We start from the raw sequence: 21239 nt of genomic DNA, 5'->3' as shown, positions 1-21239 counted from the left end.
ATACTGAGCCTCTGCTGCCGTATGTGTCCCTATTACTGCACTTGATACCCCAATACTGAGCCTCTGCTGCCGTATGTGTCCCTATTACTGCACTTGATACCCCAATACTGAGCCTCTGCTGCCGTATGTGTCCCTATTATGGCACCTGATACCCCAATACTGAGCCGCTGCTGCCGTATATGTCCCTATTACTGTACTTGATACCCCAATACTGAGCCACTGCTGCCGTATGTGTACCTATTACTGCACCTGATACCCCAATACTGAGCCTCTGCTGCCATATGTGGTCCTATTACTGCACCTGATACCCCAATGCTGAGCCACTGCTGCCATATGTGTCCCTATTACTGCACCTGATACCCCCTATACACACACGGCTCTGCTTCACACCCCCTATACACACACAGCTCTGCTCCGTACACCTTGTACACACGAGGCTCTGTTCCGTACACCTTGTACACATGCGGCTCTGTTCCGTACACCTTGTACACACGCACCTTGTACACACGCACCTTGTACACACGCACCTTGTACACACGCACCTTGTACACACGAGGCTCTGTTCCGTACACCTTGTACACACGAGGCTCTGTTCCGTACACCTTGTACACATGCGGCTCTGTTCCGTACACCTTGTACACACGCACTCTGTTCCGTACACCTTGTACACACGCACTCTGTTCCGTACACCTTGTACACATGCACCTCTGCTTTGTACACGCTGTATACACGCGCCTCTGCTACGTACACGCTGTACAAACGCGGCTTCGCTCCGTACACCTTGTACACACCTGGCTCCGCTCCGTGCACTTGTACACATGTGGCTCTGCTCCGTACACCTTGTACTCACGTGGCTTTGCTCCGTACACCCCGTACACACGCAGCTCTGCTCCGTACATGCTGTACACATGCGGCTCTGCTCCATACACGCTGTACACATGCGGCTCTGCTCCATACACGCTGTAAACATGCGGCTCTGCTCCATACACCTTGTACACACACGGCTCTGCTCCGCACACCCCGTACACACGCAGCTCCGCACCATACACCTCATACACATACGGCTCCAATCCGTACACATTGCACACAAGGCTCCACTCCGTACACCCCGCACACACATGGCTCTGCTCCGTACACCCCGTACACACACGCCTCTGCTCTGTACACTCCGACCCATACACACTTGCCTCCGCTCCGTACACAAACGGCTCCGCTCACCCCATACACACTCGGCTCCGCTCCTCCGTACACCTCATACATGCATATCTCTGCTCCGTACACCTTCTACACACACGACTCCGCTCTGTACACCTCATACACACAGCTCTGCTACATCCACCCTGTAAACCCCTCCTGAGCCCACACAGAAACTTACTTCACCTCATCCAGCACCATGACAACCAGCACAGCAGAGCCCTGCAGCTGTTGAAGCCCCTGATCATGTGACCCCCTGACTCCGCCCCTCCCGTGACCTCATCACAGGTCCTGTGCGCACAGAATAGCCCAGGACGACGTTGCTGGCTGTGAGGTGGGGGGCGCACTGCTGGCACCGGGGCCCCCCACGCCTTCTCAGGGGCCCATAGCGGCTGGGAGGCAGAGTAGGGAGATCGATTCTCCCTGCTCTGCCGCAGAATGTAACTGTATGGGCGTGCGTGATCTCTACAGCAGTGATGTTTTGGGCCTGTCGCTGGGCAACACGGATTTTAAAATCCCTCCAAAGTTTTTCTATGGGGTTGAGATCTGGAGACTGGCTAGGCCACTCCAAGACCTTCATATGCTTCTTACGAAGCCACTCCTTCATTGCCCTGGCGGTGTGCTTGGGATCATTATTGTGCTAAAAAACCCATCCACGTTTCATCTTCAATGCCCTTGCTGATGGAAGGAGGTTTGCACTCAAAATCTCACGATACATGGCCCCATTCATTCTTTCATGTACTCAGATCAGTCGTCCTAGTCCCTTTGCAGAGAAACAGCCCTAAAGCATGTTGCCACCCCCATGCTTCACAGTAGGTATGGTTGTTCTTTGGATGCAACTCAGCATTCTGTCTCCTCTAACCATTGCGAGTTTTGTTTCTACTAAACAGTTCTACTTTGGTTTCATCAGACCATATGACATTCTCCCAACACTCTTCTGGATAATCCAAATGCTCTCTAACAAACTTCAGACGGGTCCGGACATGTACTGGCTTAAGCACGGGGACACGTCTTGCACTGCAGGATCTGAGTCCCTGGTGGCGTAGTGTGTTACTTATGGTAGCCTTTGTTATGGTGGTCCCAGCTCTACACAGGTCATTCACTAGGTCCCCTCATGTGGTTCTTGCGATCATTTTGACCCCACGAGGTGAGAACTTGCATGGAACCCCAGATCGAGGGAGATTATCAGTGGTCTTGTATGTCTTCCATTTTCTGTTTATTGCTCCCACAGTTGATTTTGTCACACCAAGCTGCTTGCCTATTGCAGATTCAGTCTTCCCAGCCTGCAGTTTCTGGTATCCTTCAACAGCTCTTTGGTCTTCAACATAGTGGAGTTTGGAGTGTGACTGTTTGAGGTTGTGGACAAGGTGTCTTTTATACTGATAACAAGTTCAATCAGGTGCCATTACTGCAGGTAATGACTGGAGGACAGAGGAGCCTCTTAAAGAAGAAGTTACAGGTCTTCGAGAGCCAGAAATCTTGCATGGTTTTAGGTGACCAAATACTTATTTTCCACCATAATTTGCTAAATAAATTTTGCAAAATCAGACAAGGTGACTTTCTGGATTTGTTTTCTCATTTTGACTCTCATAGTTGTGGTCTACCTATGATGTCAATTACAGGCCTCTCTCATCTTTTTAAGTGGGAGAACTTGCACAATTGTTAGCTGACTAAATACTTTTTTCCCCACTGTAAGTTCCCTAAGGGTAGTTTCCAAAATGGTGTCACTTGTTGGAGGTTTCCACTGTGTAGGCACATCAGGGGCTCTACAAATATGACATGGCATCCTCTAACTATGCCAGCAAATTTTACATTAAAAAAGTGAAATCGTGTTCCTTCCCTTCCGAGCCCTGCCGTGCGCCCAAACAGTAGATTTTCCCCACATATGGAGTATTGGCATGCTCAGAATTGCACAACAAAATTTATTGGCCATTTTCTCCTGTTACCCTTGAGAAAGTAAAAATAAAATTACGTCTAAAGGAAATTTTTTGTGAAAGAAAAGTAAATTTTTTTTTCTTCCACATTCCAAAAATTCCTGTGAAGCACCTGGAGGGTTAATAAACTTCTTGAATGTGGTTTTAAGTACCTTCAGGGGTGCAGGTTTTAGAATGGTGTCACTGTTGGGTATTTTCTGACATATAGGTCCCTCAAAGTCACTTCAAATGTGAGGTGGTCCGTAAAAAAAAGGTTTTTCAAATTTTGTTGTAAAAATGAGAAGTCGCTGGTCAACTTTTAACCCTTATAACGGCCTAACAGAAAAATTATGTTTCCAAAATTGTACTGATGTAAATTAGACATGTGGTAACTGTTATTTATTAACTATTTTGTGCAATATAGCTCTCTGATTTAAGGGCATAAAAATTAGCAGTTTGAAAAATGGAAAATATTTTCAAAATGTTCGCCAAATTTATGTTTTTTTCACGAATAAATGCAAGTCATAAGAAATTTTACCACTATCATAAAGTACAATTCCTGTGGGGTTAGGAAGAGAAGGATCTGGCTGTTAGGATTTCAGTGGCCAATCCTTGGGTTAGATAGGAAGGTGAACTGCTGCCAGAGTGCTCTGTTAGTGGCTTTCTCATACGAGAACATAGGAACACTCGGCCAAGATAAACGTTTTTGTACATAGGAGAGAGGATCCTATGAGCCCAACAGTTAGATAATGTTTGTATGCATTTAAAACAAGCATCTTAGAGACCGGTTTTGACAATCATGTTGTACTTCAGGTGCCCAGTATCAAAGTAATATGCTTAAAAATGTCTGTGTTGAGTTGTGTTTTTCCGACTCCAGTTTCTGATTTCATCTGCAGCACAAATTGCTATCTTGACATGTTTGTATTCGTAAATAATTCCCCATATTATAACATTTACCTGCATTTTGCTTTTCTTCTGTGAAAATATAGAATTTAGCCAACATAAAATCTTTATTTTCATTTGTATTATTGATTTATGAAATAAAAATGAAAAGGATGGTTACTCTTACCATTCAATTGAAATTGTTTGTGAAATATTTGGGCATGCAATAGGTGCAACAGGGAGACTGATTTTTGTCATCTAGAAGGGAGGTAATTTCATAGAATCGTAGAGTTGGAAGGGACCTCCAAGGTCATCTGGTCCAACCCCCTGCTCAATGTAGGATTCACTAAACCATCTCAGACAGATGCCTATCCAGCCTCTGTTTGAAGACTTCCATTGAAAGAGAACTTGCTACTTATCTTGGGAGTCTGGTACACTCATCAATCACCCTCTTTTGTCAAAAAGTTTTTTCTAATATCTAATCTGTATATTTTCCCTTTCAGTTTCAATCCATTGCTTCTCATGTTTCCATGTGCATATGCGAATAAAGATGATCCCTCCTCACTGTGACATCCCTTCAGAGATCTGTAGACAGCTAGAAAAATTTTCAGGATTGAGAGTCCTCAGTAGTTGATACCTTTTAATGGCTAGCTGAAAAGATGGTAACACATTGCAAGCTTTCGAGACTACTCAGGTCTCTTCTCTAGCCTGATGAAGAGACCTGAGTAGTCTCGAAAGCTTGCAATGTGTTACCATCTTTTCAGTTAGCCATTAAAAAGCATCAACTACTGAGGACTCTCAATCCTGAATATTTTTCTATCTACTGGCTAACACGGTACAAATATATACATCTTTCCTGTAGACAGCTATTAAGTCTCCTCTTAGCCTTCTTTTTTGCAAGCTAAACATTCCCAGATCCTTTAAGAGTTCCTCGTATGATATTGTTTGCAAACTGTTCACCATTCTGGTCGCTCTTCTCTTAACTTGCTCCAGTTTTTTTTATGTTTTTAAAATGTGTGGTCCAGAACTGGACCCAGTATTCCAGATGAGGTCTGACCAAAGAGGAGTAGAGGGGGATAATGACTTCACGTGATCTAGACTCTTAAAACATTTCAGCATTCATAAAGTGCAACGGATTGACTTTTATTGGGCTTCACAAAACGTCGCCATGTATCGACCCACACAGGAATCTTTCTCTTGCTTTTTTTGTTATTCCCACTAGAAATTTGGTAATAAATTGAAAACGGGGGTGTCACAAATTGGACATATCTGCACACACTCTGGCTGTGTCCAGTCGGTGATGATAAGGAAAATGGTAACACCCAGTTATCAATTTATTCTAATATTTCTAGAAGGAATAACAAACAAATGGCCCAGTAGAGTAATAAAAAAAACATGTTATAGAATTGCTCATTCATGGAGAATACTAGTATTTATTAAAACAGACTTTTCAGCCGTTACAGGTCATCTGTAAAGATTTACATCCTAAAATCTCATCAAGAAATAGGCTATGTTCACATGGATATTTTTGATATGTGTGCTATGTGCACATGTAGTCACATGCAATAGTCCTTGGTATGGCAGAAAGGGTCTGCACACGACACTAGTCACATCTGCAATTTGCAGACTTGACTGGTCCAATAAATTCAGTGGTTGCATAAAAGTTCGAAGTTACACAGTGTAACAATAATTATGTGCTGAAATGTGAGCATGATCATCATGAAGCCAGCTTCCTAAGGCAAGGGAGAAGAAAGCATCTGGAGGCTGAAGAGATGCAACAAAGAAGAAATGATTACTCATCAACTTCAGGAATGCAGCATACTGAGTAGCTGCCTGAATGCAGATAAAACTGGATGTGACTCAGCGATCAGTGAATGGGAAATATTAGAATCATAGAATCATAGAATCGTAGAGTTGGAAGGGACCTCCTGGGCCATCTGGTCCAACCCCCTGCTCAAAGCAGGATTCGCTAAATCATCCCAGTCAGGTGTCTGTCCAGCCTCTGTTTGAAGACTTCCATTGAAGGAGAACTCACCACTTCTCGTGGCAGCCTGTTCCACTCATTGATCACTCTAACTGTCAAAAAGTTTTTTCTAATATCTAATCTGTGTCTCCTCCCATTCAGTTTCATCCCATTGCTTCTAGTCTTTCCTTGTGCAAATGAGAATAAAGTTGATCCTTCTACAATGTGACAGCCCTTTAGATATTTGTAGACAGCTATTAAGTCTCCTCTCAGTCTTCTCTTTTGCAAACTAAACATTCCCAAATTTTAATATTAAGAATAGTGGAGATATAATTTCATGTCAATCATTTGTATCCTATTTGGCATGGGATTATAAAGCTCCCTTCCTTTGTGCAGCTGTAACAGGGCACCTAACTCCGCAGGTGGTCAAGCCTCAAAAGACTGTGAGTGACAAATCTCACATCTTGAGCCAGCTAAGCTCAGAACAAAAGGTTGGCTTGCATTATGGAGTCCATGTTGTGTAACTGCTTTGTTCAGATAGCTAGGATTTCTTAAGGAGAATATGTACTTATCACCTCCTGGACACACATCGGTTACATTTTTGAGATCACTGAAACTGGCCAAATGCCTTCAAGGGTCTCAATTCGCTTTAGCACCCCAGGGTGGGTTGAAACATAGATTGGCTAGTAGGAGCCAGGTAGCAAAGCTGTGTTTGGTCTCAACACGTTGAAGGGGCCTGGCCGGACCTGATGGCACCAAAACTGACTCCCTAGGACAGTCCATTAAGGAGTTATGGCCAATCTTAAGTTTTGGAGTTTTTAGCTGCCAGAGGCATGCGTATGGGATTTAGGTTCAGTCCAGAGTGCAGCAGTGACCCAAAGGAGTTAAGAGCTCGTGTACAACATAGCCTGTTTGCTTTTTCTCTGGGAGGTCGCAACAACATAACATATGGGGAGAAATCAAGTAACGGAGGGGACCACCAGCCTCCCATGTGGCTGTCCCTCCCCCCGCAAGCCAGGCCTGCCTTTCATGTGACTGGTAACTGACGCTTATAATCTGATTATACTCTTGTACTACCACTATTTGTATTTGCATACAGTTGCGTTTTATAATCAAATATTGCTTTTCTAGGTGCAGCATTCCCCTATCTTTTCTGATATAGAAACATTTTTTTAGAAGTGTTTCTTTAATAAAAAAGTTACATCATTACCCACACTTTTGTTTTAATATATTACCCTCTTAAAGAAAAAGTCTCAGTATTTTAATTTCTCTAAATCTTTGTAATTGTGCATGTGATGTAATGCATTATTAAAATATTTACTAATCACCGTCTTCACCAGTTTCCGGCACTGCTCTGGTCCTCTTCTGGATCATATGACCGCTCTTCCGTTTGGTCAGCTCTTACTGTATGGGTTGGTGCTTGTTTTCCAATAAAGTGAGTTTATGAGAATCAAAAAAAGGCTCTATATACTTACATTGTGAAAATGACTTCTCCTCTACACTCACACCCCTGTGCCAGCCGGTTAGTATGTTTTCAGGTGATGTGGTCCACAAGAGGACAAGAGCGACCCTGGAAACTCGGAAAGATGGCAGTCGGTTAGTATTTTAATACATTTGCATTACATCACATACATAATTATGAGGGTCTATGGGCAAACATTTCTTCTTTAAGTATTTGGCTTAGTTTAGTTTCAAGATTTTTTTATTTATTTTTTTGCCTCGTAGTTGATTTTACTGTGTGAGATTTTAGTTTGCTTTGTGTTTTAGAGAGCATTTTATTATAAACCTTTTTAATACTTTAACATTTAATGTTTATAATTTTTTTTAAACCAGAATATGCCAAAAGACACTTTCTTGTAGTTCTCAGAGTATTTTTTTAAATGATAATGCATGTATGTATTCTAATGCATTACTGTCTACATATGAAAAGTGAACAGGCGGCTGTGGCCTAGCAGGGGTGGCAAGACAGAATTGCCTTTGTTAAGGCCTCCATGAACATTACTTGCCATTCGCCAAAACTACCAATTTTGACGTGTTCAGCTAACAGTCTAAGGCTATGTTCACATGTCCAGTAGTCATCCATTAGAACGGATCCATCAGCAATCGGTTGACGAAAAAAGATGTGCAGACACAACTTTTCTGTTTAAAACAAAATGGTTCCAACTGGATCTCTTTTTGTTTGTTTTTTTCCATTGAAGTCTACAGAAAACCAATCCGTTAATTAGCCATCTGTTTTTCTTTTATTTGAAAAGGATCCATTTTTTGCTTCCTGGATCAGTTTCAAATGGAAGAACACCGATGTCTAACAAATCTATTTGCCATACACTTCAATGTAAAAAAAAAACGGATCCTGTTGAAATCAGTTTTTAGGCTAGTTTCACACTAGCATTTTTCTGTGCTGCGTTTGGCGCGTACATCAAACGCGTGACAAAAACGCATACAAACGCTTGTAAACGCTGCTTTTTTTGTCGCATTATCGTGCATGGTAAGGCAAAAAAATGCAGCGTTTGTATACTTTTTCAAGCGTTTTTCATGCATATGCGTTTTTTATGCGCATGTTGTCACAATCACAGGAGGAAAATTCTAGAAATATTCTTGCATCAGACACCACCAATGGGACAGCAGTGGGCTTGTGTTATGGAAATTCTTTATATAGACCCAGTTTACAGCTGTATTCTTCACATTTCCTTGGATTTTCTCTTGACAACATGGATCTGCGCTGGAAGACTTTTTACTTCAACTTCGATCTGGACATCAGGATGGCTCAGGCTTATGCAGTTGCTTGCCATCAACAAAGGGAGAGAGAGAGACAGCGAAGACAGCAGTGGCAGCGTTTGTGGATACATCCGATTGATGAACTCCGGGAGAGCCGTGGAGCGTACCACACCCTCTACAGCGAGCTCCAGGCAAACCCGGATAAATTTACTGATTACACACGGATGTCCCAACAAAGCTTCATGTATTTGCTTGTTCGTGTCCAAGATGCCATCCGGAGACAGGACACACAGCTCCGTCGTGCGATTCCTCCTGAGGAACGGCTCCTAGTCACCTTACGGTACGTAGTATTTAAAAATCAATGCCTGCCTAATTTTATTTGTTCTCTCAGATGTACAATGAATTATTGTTATTCCATGTACTTAAACAAAGGCTGCAGCATTATTGTTATGCCATGTAGTAAAGAAAAGGCTGCATATTTATGTTTATGCCTTTTTTTTTGTTTGTAATTTTATTTTTTGGTGTTGTAAAAATCCAGATACACAAATATTAATTTTTATTGTTTCTCTGTTTCCCAGATTCCTGGCTACTGGTGAGACCCTCTCTTCACTGCACTTCCAGTACCGGCTTGGAATCTCCACCTTGTCGGGAATAGTTGCGGACACCTGCCGGGCTTTGTGGGACGTTCTCTGTCCCGAATTTCTGCCCCTCCCCACTATGGAAAAGTGGATTGAAAATGCAGAAAGATCCTGGACAGTCTGCAATTTCCCCAACTGTTTGGGTGTGGTGGATGGGAAACACATCCGGATTGTAAAACCAAAATGAACTGGATCAGAGTACTATAATTACAAAAAGTTCTTCTCTACAGTACCCATGGCAATTTCTGATGCAGACTGTAAGTTTGTTGCAGTGGACATTGGTGCATTTGGGCGTGGGAATGACTCCCAGGATTTTAAGAACTCGGACATGGGCCGGAGGTTGTATGGCAACCAGTTCAATCTACCCATGCCACGTCCTCTTCCCAACACCGAAGGTGTAATGGTTGGGGATGAGGCATTCCAGATGTGCCAAAACCTCCTCAAACCCTACTCCAGCTGGGACTTAGACCACAACAAAAGAATTTTAATTACAGGCTGACCAGGGCAAGAAGAACTGTAGAGTGTGCTTTTGGGGTATACTTGTCTCTAGATGGCGCATTTTAACCACAGCCATTAATCTGAAACCAGAAACAGTGGATGAGGTGGTGAAGGCCTGTGTGGTTCTACACAATTTTGTTATGGTTAGAGAGCACCCGAACTTTGAACTTGATGATGCCGCTCCTAACCCCTTACCTGAATTTAATCAGCACCCTCTCAGGTCATTCGTTGAAGTTGGCCAAATGAGGGACCAATTTGCGGCCTACTTCAACTCAGATCTAGGACGGGTGGCCTGGCAAGACCAAATGGTGTAACAAAGTTTACTTTTGTGTTTATCTTAATAAAAAAAAATTGTTGATACCTGTACCGAGTGCACTCTGTCTTTTTACACTTCAATATAATAATCAACTGGCCAGGTGTACGATTGAGTTCATGATGCTGTGTTTGTGTATCCTTCATTTAATAGTATCTCCATCAACGCAGCGGCCACCTCATTCCAGAGCTGCCGGGTCACCACAATGTCCTTGTACTGCTGCTGGTCACGGCTGTCCCACAACGGGACACGCTCCTGGACAAGGGTGATCAGATGTTCGTTGTCAATGTACAGGTCTTCATCCCGTTGTGGAACCTAGAAAAGAAATACATTAGAATCGTGGAAATTGTGGAGAATGGTATAGAGGGAAAAAAAATAGAACATGAAAAACAGGACATGAAAACAGGAATAGAAAACATAATTTAAAAGAAAAGGTAAATTTAAATAATGGATACTTACATTGCGTCTCCTCCCCGCCGGGCCTTGTGTACACTGCTCTGGCTGTTCCGGCTCACTTGGCTGGTCCGATGCTGAAGTCTGTAAAAAAGAACAGAAATAATTACCTATTTGGAGAGGCAGGTATACTTACACAAAGGCAGCAAAATACTCACCTCACACTCTGCTTCTTCCAATTATTCCCTGGAAGGACTGTATTGGGATCCTGAAGACATGCTGGAAAAAAAACCCAAAAAACATTAGTACATAATATATTTTAAAGGACAGGCTCACATAAATTGATTTTAGAATACTCACATTATAGCTGCTGTGTTCTCCAAAGTAGTGGATTATCTCAGGCTGTGTGGGTGTTGTCTTGTCTTCTTTGTCTTGCAGTCTGTCTGGAGAGTAATGATCTGGCACTACAGACCCCTTCATTTATCTACCCTCCTCCAAAACAATGTTGCTTGTTTAAGGGGTGTATTAAGCAAGTGTCTAGACATTGTTTACTCTGAAATTGCGTGCGCTCAAAAAGCGCTGACATGCGCACTTCACAGCGCACGTCAGCGACACCATAGACTATATTACAATTTTTTTGCGTATTTCGTGCGCTGACGTGCGCATGCGATTTTTTAACGACGTTGGGCGGAACAAAAAATGCAACATGTAGCATCTGGCGCATCTAGTCGCACACCTGGAAAATGCGCAGCGCACACAAACACTGAGGCCCGCGTGCAATCGCTGGACACTGCGCCCGCCATTTTAAAGATAGGGGACAATTGCGCGTGCGACCAATAGCGCACAATGCGCTGCGTGATAAGACGCAAGTGTGAAACCAGCCTTAGACTGACAAAAAAAAGTTGTTGTTTTTGCACAACTTTTTTGTCAATGGATTCCCTCTGGATCCGTTATAACTGCTAATTATTGGACATGTGAACGTACCATAATGTGTATGGGGGGCCTTTACAGGTTTTCTGACTATTAACCTGTAATTTCAACTGTTGCTGCAGTGTGGCAGATGTTGATTACAGTCACCCATGTTGGTGATTACATGGACATGAGAATTTACTTTGGTTGGTGATGGTAACCATGGTCACATAATCAAAATTGAAATATACCTTATTTTTATCTAGGTTCTGTGATGCATCATCTTAAAGTGGTTGTCTGATCTTATTAGATGAGTAAAATGACAAACTGCTGGTAACAACAAGCTATTTGGAATTTACTTCAAATTAAAGATCCTCTCCATTCTCAAGACTGGAGGAATTTTTATTCCGATTGAGTACTGCTCATTGCCTAGGTCACAGAGTGGAGTGTCAGAGGTGGCCAGTTTCATGGCAGGAATGCACGCTTGCATAATCTGTGCTTAAAGGGAATCTGTCACCAGGTTTTCGCTACCTCTTCTGAAAGCATCATTATGTAGGACAAGAGACCCAGACCAGTGGTTTAGCAGGTTACATTCCTGCCTTCAGTATTTGGTCAGTATTTTACATCAGTATCTGTAAGCCAAAACCAGGAGAGGAACAATCAGAGCAAAAGTATAATAGAAACACATCTGTATTTATCACCCACTCCTGGTTTTGGCTTCCAAGTACTGATGTAAAATACTAACAAAAATACTGCCATGTAAATGTAGCTTCACTTACTTTACAGGATGCAGCAGTTATGAATCAGAGTTTTTAGATGTAGGATGAATCATAGCTCAGTAAGCTAACCCCGCCCACCACAGGCTCTCTATGTATATTGTCTATTGACAGTAAACTGCTTATCAGAGGAGGGGGTGTGGTCGGACCAGAGCTCATGGGAGCTTTAGTCCGGGTAGTGATTATCTCCTGGTGATAAAACAGTCATTGTATTGAAACAACAGCACATAGCCTAGTAAGTGGCACATCCTTGAAATCTGTATCTCGGCCCCTACATCATGCTGTCCTGAGATTACATAAGAAAAACCTGCTGATATATTTCCTTTAAGTTTAGAGCATGAAATTGCTGCTCGGAAAGTAGCTGAACCTCTGGACTCAGCCAGCATCAGTGCCTCAGCACATCTCCTATTCTGCATAGTCAACGCTCTAACGTTCTGCATGAAGAGGCAACTTTAACCTCTTCACGACCGATGACGGGCATGTACGTCGTTGGCCATGTTCCTGTCTTTGATGCGAGCTCACACGCTGACCCCGCATCTTTCCATGCACTTGATGGCCATCAACACAAAAGTCCAAATCATTCTCCATTAGAAAAAAAACACCTATTTGGTATCACTGCATTCAGAAAAGTCTGATCTATCAAAATATAAAATAAACTAATCCAATAAGTAAACGACATAACAAGAAAAAAAATCTAAACTCCAGAATTAAATTTTTTTGATCACCACAATATGCAATGAGGCGATAAACACATCATATCTACCCCAAAATGGTATCCGTAAAAACATCAGCTCAGGTTGCAAAAAAAAAATCCATCACCCAGCCCCAGATTTTAAAAAAATGAGAACGGTACGGGTCTTGTAAAATGGGGGGATTGACAAACCTATGATTTTTTTTCTCCAATTAAATAGAAGAACTATACATGTTTGGTATCTGCGTACTCGTACTAACCTGGGGAATCATATTGCCAGGTCACTTTTAGCTTATAGTAAACATGGTAAATAAAAAAAAAAGCAAAAAAATTGTGAAATTGCACTTTTTTTGCAACTTCACCCCACTTGGATTTTTTTTGCCCTGATTTCCAGGACATTATGTTGTAGAATGAATGGTGTCATTCAGAAGTACAACTTGTTCCGCAAAAAAACAAGCCGTCATACGGCTACATGGTCAGAAAAGTAAAAAAAAAGTTATGGCTCTTGGAAGAAAGGGGAGTGAAAAACAAAAAAAGGAAAATCCCCCATCGCTGCAGGGGTTATGTATGGACCAAGCTACTGGTTCTGAACTGTCAATCTTCAGGAGCACACCGGCCAAGCAGAAGGCCCGAATACAGCTGAGCTGGGCACTCTAGAAGACAGAAAGACATTGTCTTAACCTCCGCGCTGAAATATTGCCCACTCTAAATGGGAGGTAGTCCTTCTGGGGACGTTTTCAGAAACCGCTTTCCACATTTCTAGGGCAGATAAGTATTAGCTGATGAAATACGTTACAATGTATCTTTCAGACAACTTGACTGTGCTTAGTGTCTGTATTAAGTAGAGCTGTGCTTTAATTCCCTCCTGGCTAGGCTAGGAGCTTGCCGGCATAGACTTAATTTTTCTTTCCGATAATGCTGCATCATGAAATCTAAAGCGTGATGTAAATGGAGCTGCCGCTCACAGCTATTCATACTGTAGCCCTATGACCAGCCGTTTTACCTGGAACCATCTGCCCCCCACATTGGGAAGGTACGCATTGTTACTGTGTGCGATCCAGGAGCAGATACGGCTGCACACACGCTCTATTCTGCTGCTTCAGAGCAAATGGGGTTTGTCATGGCCCGGGGGGGGCACATATTAATGCACGCACACTTGTTATATTCTAGCGGACTCGTAGCGGTGCCAGGATATAATTAATGGCTGATACATGATGATTACTACATGGTTGTTCAGAGCTGTGTATTGTCATTGCCATAGGTCCCTCTCCGGGTAGAATATTCTGCAGCCATATGTGCGGTATGCATCATACAAATGTTCCACTTTTACATTATGCTGACAGGCCTCTCGGTTTTTCGATGACGTCCATTATGCAGATGAACATTTACTATATAATCAGTGAGATGAGAGAAACAGATGTAATGTATATGCAAAAAGCTTTGTCTCTATTGCCAGGGAAGTGTGCTCTTGTTAAGTGCAGAGAGAATAAAGCGCTCTTAAGCCAAGTCATTATTTTATGTCTGCCAACGGTCAGGTCTATTTCTTGCTACATTTGTGCACACATACAAAACTACAAGAAAGAGATACATCAGGACTCTGAACATTTCTTCCAAATGGGTTTATTCGATATGAGCCCAGTCTTTACAGCAGTCATCAGAATTTGAGTGTATGAGGCTTTAGGGAAAATAACATCTTAAAGGGATATTCTCATCTCCAAGATCCTATCCCAATATGTGGTAGGTGTGATAATAATATTAGCAAATACCTCCAATTAGAAATGTAGCATAGTTCTTCTGATAAGCTATGTCACTTACCCCATGTGCAGGGCATTGCAGGTAGGTATCCATGGTTATAACCACTCATATAGTGACAGTTGTTAGTGGTCGTAACCATAGATATCGTAGCTACTGCAATAGGGTAAGTGACATAATGAATCAGGAGAACTATACTACATTTCTAATTAGAGGTATTTGCTAATATTATTTGCCGGATCACGCTGGGATGAAAACGGAAAATCGCACAAGGGTAGACTTGTATAGTAAAAGCCACTTCCACTTCCCCCACAGATCCCAGTGTGATCTGGCAAATAAAAGTCACATGAGTGAGGAAAGGACCGGCGTGGTCTTGGAGGCCGGGGAAGATGGCAATCGGTCAATATATTAACACACAGGTTATAGGTTTAATTAATTAATTAATAAAAAAAATTAGTGTTTCTTTAATTTACTAATTGAAAAGTCTTTAATTTTTGGGATATCCCACAACCCAGAAGTTCAAACCCAACTTTATCTAGAAAGTCATGCCCTTTTGGGGGAATTAGGACATCTTCTGGTCCCTTTTGCTATTAGGTGAATGTTAGAAAAGTCACCAAATTGCCAGCCCCAGACTGATGATAAGTACTCTTTATAGTGTTGTGTATATCTCTGGTAGATCCCTGTGCTGTCATGTGTGAAGTCCTGTACAGTCAGCTATATAACAAGCTTCAGTATTGTGTGTTGCTATTGGTGTCATGTTTGTCACTCGTAGGGACAAGGCCAAGTAAAAGAGCTACTTGCCAAGATGTGTTACTGTCATGTCTGTCTACTCTGCCAGATATTCTGTCCTGTCCTGTACTGCCTCGGAAAGCTTGGATGGGAGGACAGTCCAGGAGACAATGAGGAATACATCTTTGACACTTAGTATACTAAGTCTTCTACAGAAATGGAGTTATTGTGATGTTTGGCTGAAAAGAAGGTATGGCATAGGACACCATTCTACTCTGCTGCCAATTCAATCTACAATTGTTCAGGTCTGAACTAATGGCATTTACTGGATAAGATGGCAGCTGTGATTCATTGCCCAGGGGTCCAGCATACTGTGTGGAAGTCATCACTGTGACAAAGAGCTGGCGTGTCATCAGAAGGGTCTGTCACTTCATCTACCTTCAGAGCAGCCAAAATGTAATCTATCTCCTGACAAATACCGTTGGCTGCCCGGACGGGAAATGCTGAGATGCATTAGAAACGTAGAGATAACACACTGACCCACATGACTCGGAGAGATGTGACCTTGCTGCCCAAAGCTCAACTTGCCAATGGTCAATTGGTTTAGTGAGAACATTTTGTGAAATAAAGCCTAGTGCGCCACCCTGCATCGGCACCACAAAACATGTACAACGTGCCGTGCTTTAGTAATGGGACTGAGCGGATCGGAATCAGTACTTTACCCAACAGCGAGGAATAAAATACAAACCTTCTCATCCTAACACGATGCGGTCAAATTATGTTTTTACTGATGAAAGCTCATTGAATAATGTGTCAGAAAACGGTCCTTCTACTTAAAAGAATAAATAATAGAATTGAAGAACTCTACCCTGGATGATATGCTCCATTTTACACACAACATGGTATTTACAGCTATACTTACCGCTTCTTTATGCCAGAATTGAATTGTAAGTGTTTACTACCGGAATTTTTCCTGGATTTCTTTGGATTTACAATACCCATTTAGCTGTAAATGGGTCTTCTGCATTGGTATTCCCTTTGGGTATTGTGGATGTCTATAATAATGGCCCATTGACTGCTGTCAATGTGTCATCTGCAAGTTGTTAGGAATTATTGTTGTAAAAACCTTGTCTAGATTCTGTGTGTGCAAAGAGGAAAATAAAAACTATTCACTTTGTCTCTAATGAGTGTGTAAGGTCATTTAGGTTATTACATGATGTGATACCTTATGGAACTGTGGGAAAAGTCAATGGCAGAAGCCAAGATTCATACCTTGTGGCACTACTCTAGATATTGAAGTAGATGAATTGTTTCCTTCTACGTGTATGAAACCATCATTTACTGTATGATCTATATGTTAGGGCTTTATAAAAAAACAATTTTAGTAATTAAATCTAAATATAAATAGCTTTAAACTTGGGTAATGCGTTTCATGACCTTTTCAGCGATATTGACTCTTGTATTTCAGCATCCGCAAAACATTCCATAAATATTGTAGGTTTGCCTGCCTGAAATTTTTATACAGCACTCTGGAAAATGTTAGTACTTTTATAAATAAGAAGAAATTCTAAAACCCAAGAATGTGTGAGCCCCATCGGGGACAGTGCTGATAATGTTTGTAAAGCACTGCGGAATTAATGACGCTATATACATGAGTAAAATAAATAAATTACTACAGTACCTAAGTTATACATACACAGATGCGTAGACTATACATAGACATGAGAAGGAGGGAAACGTCTTCATCGATGTGTATGTTCCTTCTGTGTTTATTCTGTTTCCTGATCTGTGGTTTCATCCTCCATAATTGGTTTCCTATAAAGTTGTATGTGTGTTTATGTACAGTATGTGTATACTCATGTATGTGTGTGTGTGTATATATATATAATGTATGTATATACTGTATGTGCGTTTATGTATGTGTATGCTCATGTATGTGTGTATATATATATATATAATGTATGTATATACTGTATGTGCGTTTATGTATGTGTATACTCATACATGTATGTATATGTGTGTGTGTATATATATATATATATATATAAAATGTATGTACAGTATATATGTGGCTGTATGTATGAGTATACACATGTATGTGTGTGTCTGTGCATATACAGTATATTCATATTTATATACTTATTATTTTATCAGTTCCATCGTTGTTTGTGGTGATTTGGGTTATTTTACCTACTTTTTTATTTTTATGTCAGTTAATCGATTTTAGAAAAAATTTTACTTGTTTCTTTTCTGTTTCACCTCAGCAATACAAGGATCAGGGGTGATTTTTCGGACAGTAGAAGTGACACTTCACAAAGAAGGTAACACCTTCGGATTTGTAATACGAGGTAAGTAACATTTTGCAATTTAACATTATACCCATCCTGTTTAAAGGGTGAATTTAATGTTTGTAGCTATAAGGGTTTCAGTGCCAAGTATTGCTGTTTTACAGAGGTGGTGATGGCAGTGTGGTTTTAGTATCTCTGATATTGACCATTACCTTCACTATGCAGTTACCAGCCACTGTGCATATAAAGTGTAGGGGCTTGGAGAAAATGTATTGTGTGCATTTGTAATTTTTTTTTTCGATGCAGTTCCCCTGATAGCCTTTTTGAAAGTCTCTAACAAAATGGTAAATTACATTTTCTGTATTATTTTGCTACAAATGATGAAAGCTGCATACTCTTTGAATCCTCTAAGCTTGTTTTCTGTGGTCTGTTTTGCAGGCTTTCATCACTTTTACTTGATTGCTAAATCTATATCAGTAAGATCCTTTGCTGAAAGACTTAAAACAATATTCTTTTTAGTTAATTCACTACCCGGTACAAATATCCTTAGATTTTCATTAAAAGATAAGAAACTAATTTTGCAGAGCATTTGAAAACACTTTAGCAACCTGTTACCAATTTCGCAAAGCAAAAAAATGTAGGCAAACTGTATATATATATCCTGCAAATGTCACCATCCTGAATAGCGTGCAGCGGAAAGCAGGGTTAAAGGAGTGCTCCATCAGTGTTCTTTAGAATCCATACATAGTGTGCAACTGCATTCTCCCTGTGTGCATGTGAGGCACCCTCCCTATTACAACACTTCTTCCTTTGTGGTAGTTTAGTTTTGACTTGTGTTAATCCATATTGGTAGTAATACATTAATTTAGGTAGTACTGAATTCATACAATAAGCTTGTCTTCAAGTGGTTTTGCATCCAAAGTCAAGAAATTACTTAAAACACTTTTCCCTTCAAACGTGTCTATAAAGAGTCTTCCCTTCATACATGCGCTTATAAAAAAGTCTTCCTGTCTTACATTTACTTATGAGTGTTCCTTTCATACATTTGCTTATAAAGTGTCTTCCCTTCATACACGCGCATATAGTCTTCCCTTCATAAATTTGCTTATAAAAAGTCTTCCCTTAAAACATCTACATATAAAGAGACTGCCCTTCATACATTTACTTATACAGAATCCCCCCTCATACATGTGCTTATAGAGTATTCCTTACATATATCTGTTTATAAAGAATCTTCCCTTCATACACATACTAATAAAAAGACTTCACTTCATATATGTGTTTATACAGAGTCTTACCTTCACACATTTACTTAGTCATCCCATTATTTTTGTGCTTATAAAACATCTTCCCTTCATACATGTGCTTATAAAGTCTTCCCTTCATACATGTGCTTATAAAGTCTTCCCTTCATACATGTGCTTATAAAGTCTTCCCTTCATACATGTGCTTATAAAGTCTTCCAATCATACATGTGTTTATAAAGTCTTCCCTTCATACATGTGCTTATAAAGTCTTCCCTTCATACATGTGCTTATAAAGGCTTCCCTTCATACATGTGCTTATAAAGGCTTCCCTTCATACATGTGTTTATAAAGTCTTCCCTTTATATATACGTGCTAATAAAGTCTTCCCTTCATACATGTGCTTATAAAGTCTTCTCTCCATATATGTGCTTATAAAGTCTTCCATTCATACATGTGCTTAGAAAGAGTCTTCCCTTCATACATTTTCTTATAAAGTCTTCCCTTCATACATGTGCTTATAAAGTCTTCCCTTCATACATGTGCTTAGAAAGTCTTCCCTTCATACATGTGCTTATAAAGAGTCTTCCCTTCATACATGTGCTTATAAAGTCTTCCCTTTATATATACGTGCTAATAAAGTCTTCCCTTCATACATGTGCTTATAAAGTCTTCCCTTCATACATGTGCTTATAAAGAGTCTTCCCTTCATACATGTGCTTATAAAGTCTTCCCTTCATACATGTGCTTATAAAGTCTTCCCTTCATACATGTGGTTAGAAAGAGTCTTCCCTTTATATATACATGCTAATAAAGTCTTCCCTTCATACATGTGCTTAAAAAGAGTCTTCCATTCATACATGTGCTTATAAAGAGTCTTCCCTTCATACATGTGCATATAGAGTCTTCCCTTCATACATGTGCATATAGAGTCTTCCCTTTATAAATCTGCATATACAGTCTTCCCTTTATACATGTGCGAATAGAGTTTTCCCTTGACACGTGTTTATAAAGAATCTTCCCATCATACACATGCTAATAAAAAGACTTCACTTCATATATGTGTTTAGACAGAGTCTTACCATCACACATGTACTTAGTCATCCCATTATTTTTGTGCTTATAAAGAGTCTTCCCTTCATACATGTTCTTATAAAGTCTTCCCTTCATACATGTGCTTATAAAGAATCTTCCCTTCATACATGTGCTTATAAAGTCTTCCCTTCATACATGTGCTAATAAAGTCTTCCCTTCATACATGTGCTTATAAAGTCTTCCCTTCATACATGTGCTTATAGAGAGTCTTCCCTCCATATATGTGCCTATAAAGTCTTCCCTTCATACATGTGCTTATAAAGAGTCTTCCCTTCATACATGTGCTTATAAAGTCTTCCCTTCATACATGTGCTTATAAAGTCTTCCCTTCATACATGTGCTTATAAAGAGTCTTCCCTTCATACATGTGCTTATAAAGTCTTCCCTTCATACATGTGCTTATAAAGAGTCTTCCCTTCATACATGTGCTTATAAAGTCTTCCCTTCATACATGTGGTTATAAAGAGTCTTCCCTTCATACATGTGCTTATAAAGAGTCTTCCCTTCATACTCGTGCTTATATAGACTCTTGCCCTCAGACATATGCTTATCATCTTACACTCACACAACTGCTTATGAAGTCTTCCCTTCATACGTTTGCTTATTAAGAGTCTTCCCTTCATTCATGTGCATATAGAGTCTTCCCTTTATAAATCTGCATATACAGTCTTCCCTTTATACATGTGCGAATAGAGTTTTCCCTTGACACGTGTTTATAAAGAATCTTCCCATCATGCATGTTTTTATAAAGAGTTTTTCTTTCATTCATGTTGTGATGACACAGCATTTTATCTTAATTAACCAGATATCCATTTTCAGAAAGCCAAGAGGAATAGACTCTTATTTATATGTTGATTTTTGAATTTATGTGTTTATTCTTTGGTTTGTCAAGAAAACACAGACTTTTGTTTGTATAAGCCTGTAATATTGACTTTCAAGTTGACATTTGTTGTAACATATTGTGCTGTTATCTTGGATGATGGAGACACAGGATAATTGAATGATGTTTGCTGATATGTTGATTACACATTGTCGAGGCCAACTAGTTTGTTGACTTGCAAAACAGAGGAAGAAAAACTATGCAAATAAATTAAATAATGCGAGTTGATCTCGTCACCATTCTTCCCCTTTACCTCTGGATGCTGGCTTGAAGGACTGTTATAAAAAGAGGATATGCGCCTCTTTAACATCATACAGATATACAATTGCATCTCACAAAATTAGAATATCATTATAAAGTTAAGTT

General features: G+C 40.5%; 1 protein-coding gene across 16 annotated transcripts in view; it reads left to right on the top strand.

Moving 5' to 3' along the window:
• The window catches only part of GRIP1 (glutamate receptor interacting protein 1), a 919857-nt gene that overhangs the window by 709517 nt on the left and 189101 nt on the right, over positions 1 to 21239 (top strand). For all 16 annotated transcript variants that reach the window (XM_073555470.1, XM_073555465.1, XM_073555472.1 and 13 more), the window contains exon 5: positions 17631 to 17714. In XM_073555470.1, the coding sequence (XP_073411571.1) occupies positions 17631 to 17714 (84 nt within the window). The remainder of the gene's footprint in view (positions 1 to 17630; positions 17715 to 21239) is intronic.

Source organism: Dendrobates tinctorius, unplaced genomic scaffold, assembly GCF_039654945.1.
Source record: "Dendrobates tinctorius isolate UK_male_01 unplaced genomic scaffold, ASM3965494v1 ptg000224l, whole genome shotgun sequence".
In the NCBI taxonomy this organism is placed as follows: domain Eukaryota; kingdom Metazoa; phylum Chordata; class Amphibia; order Anura; family Dendrobatidae; genus Dendrobates; species Dendrobates tinctorius.
Note: the sequence above shows the minus strand (reverse complement) of the source record. Positions and strands in the feature narration are given on the sequence as shown.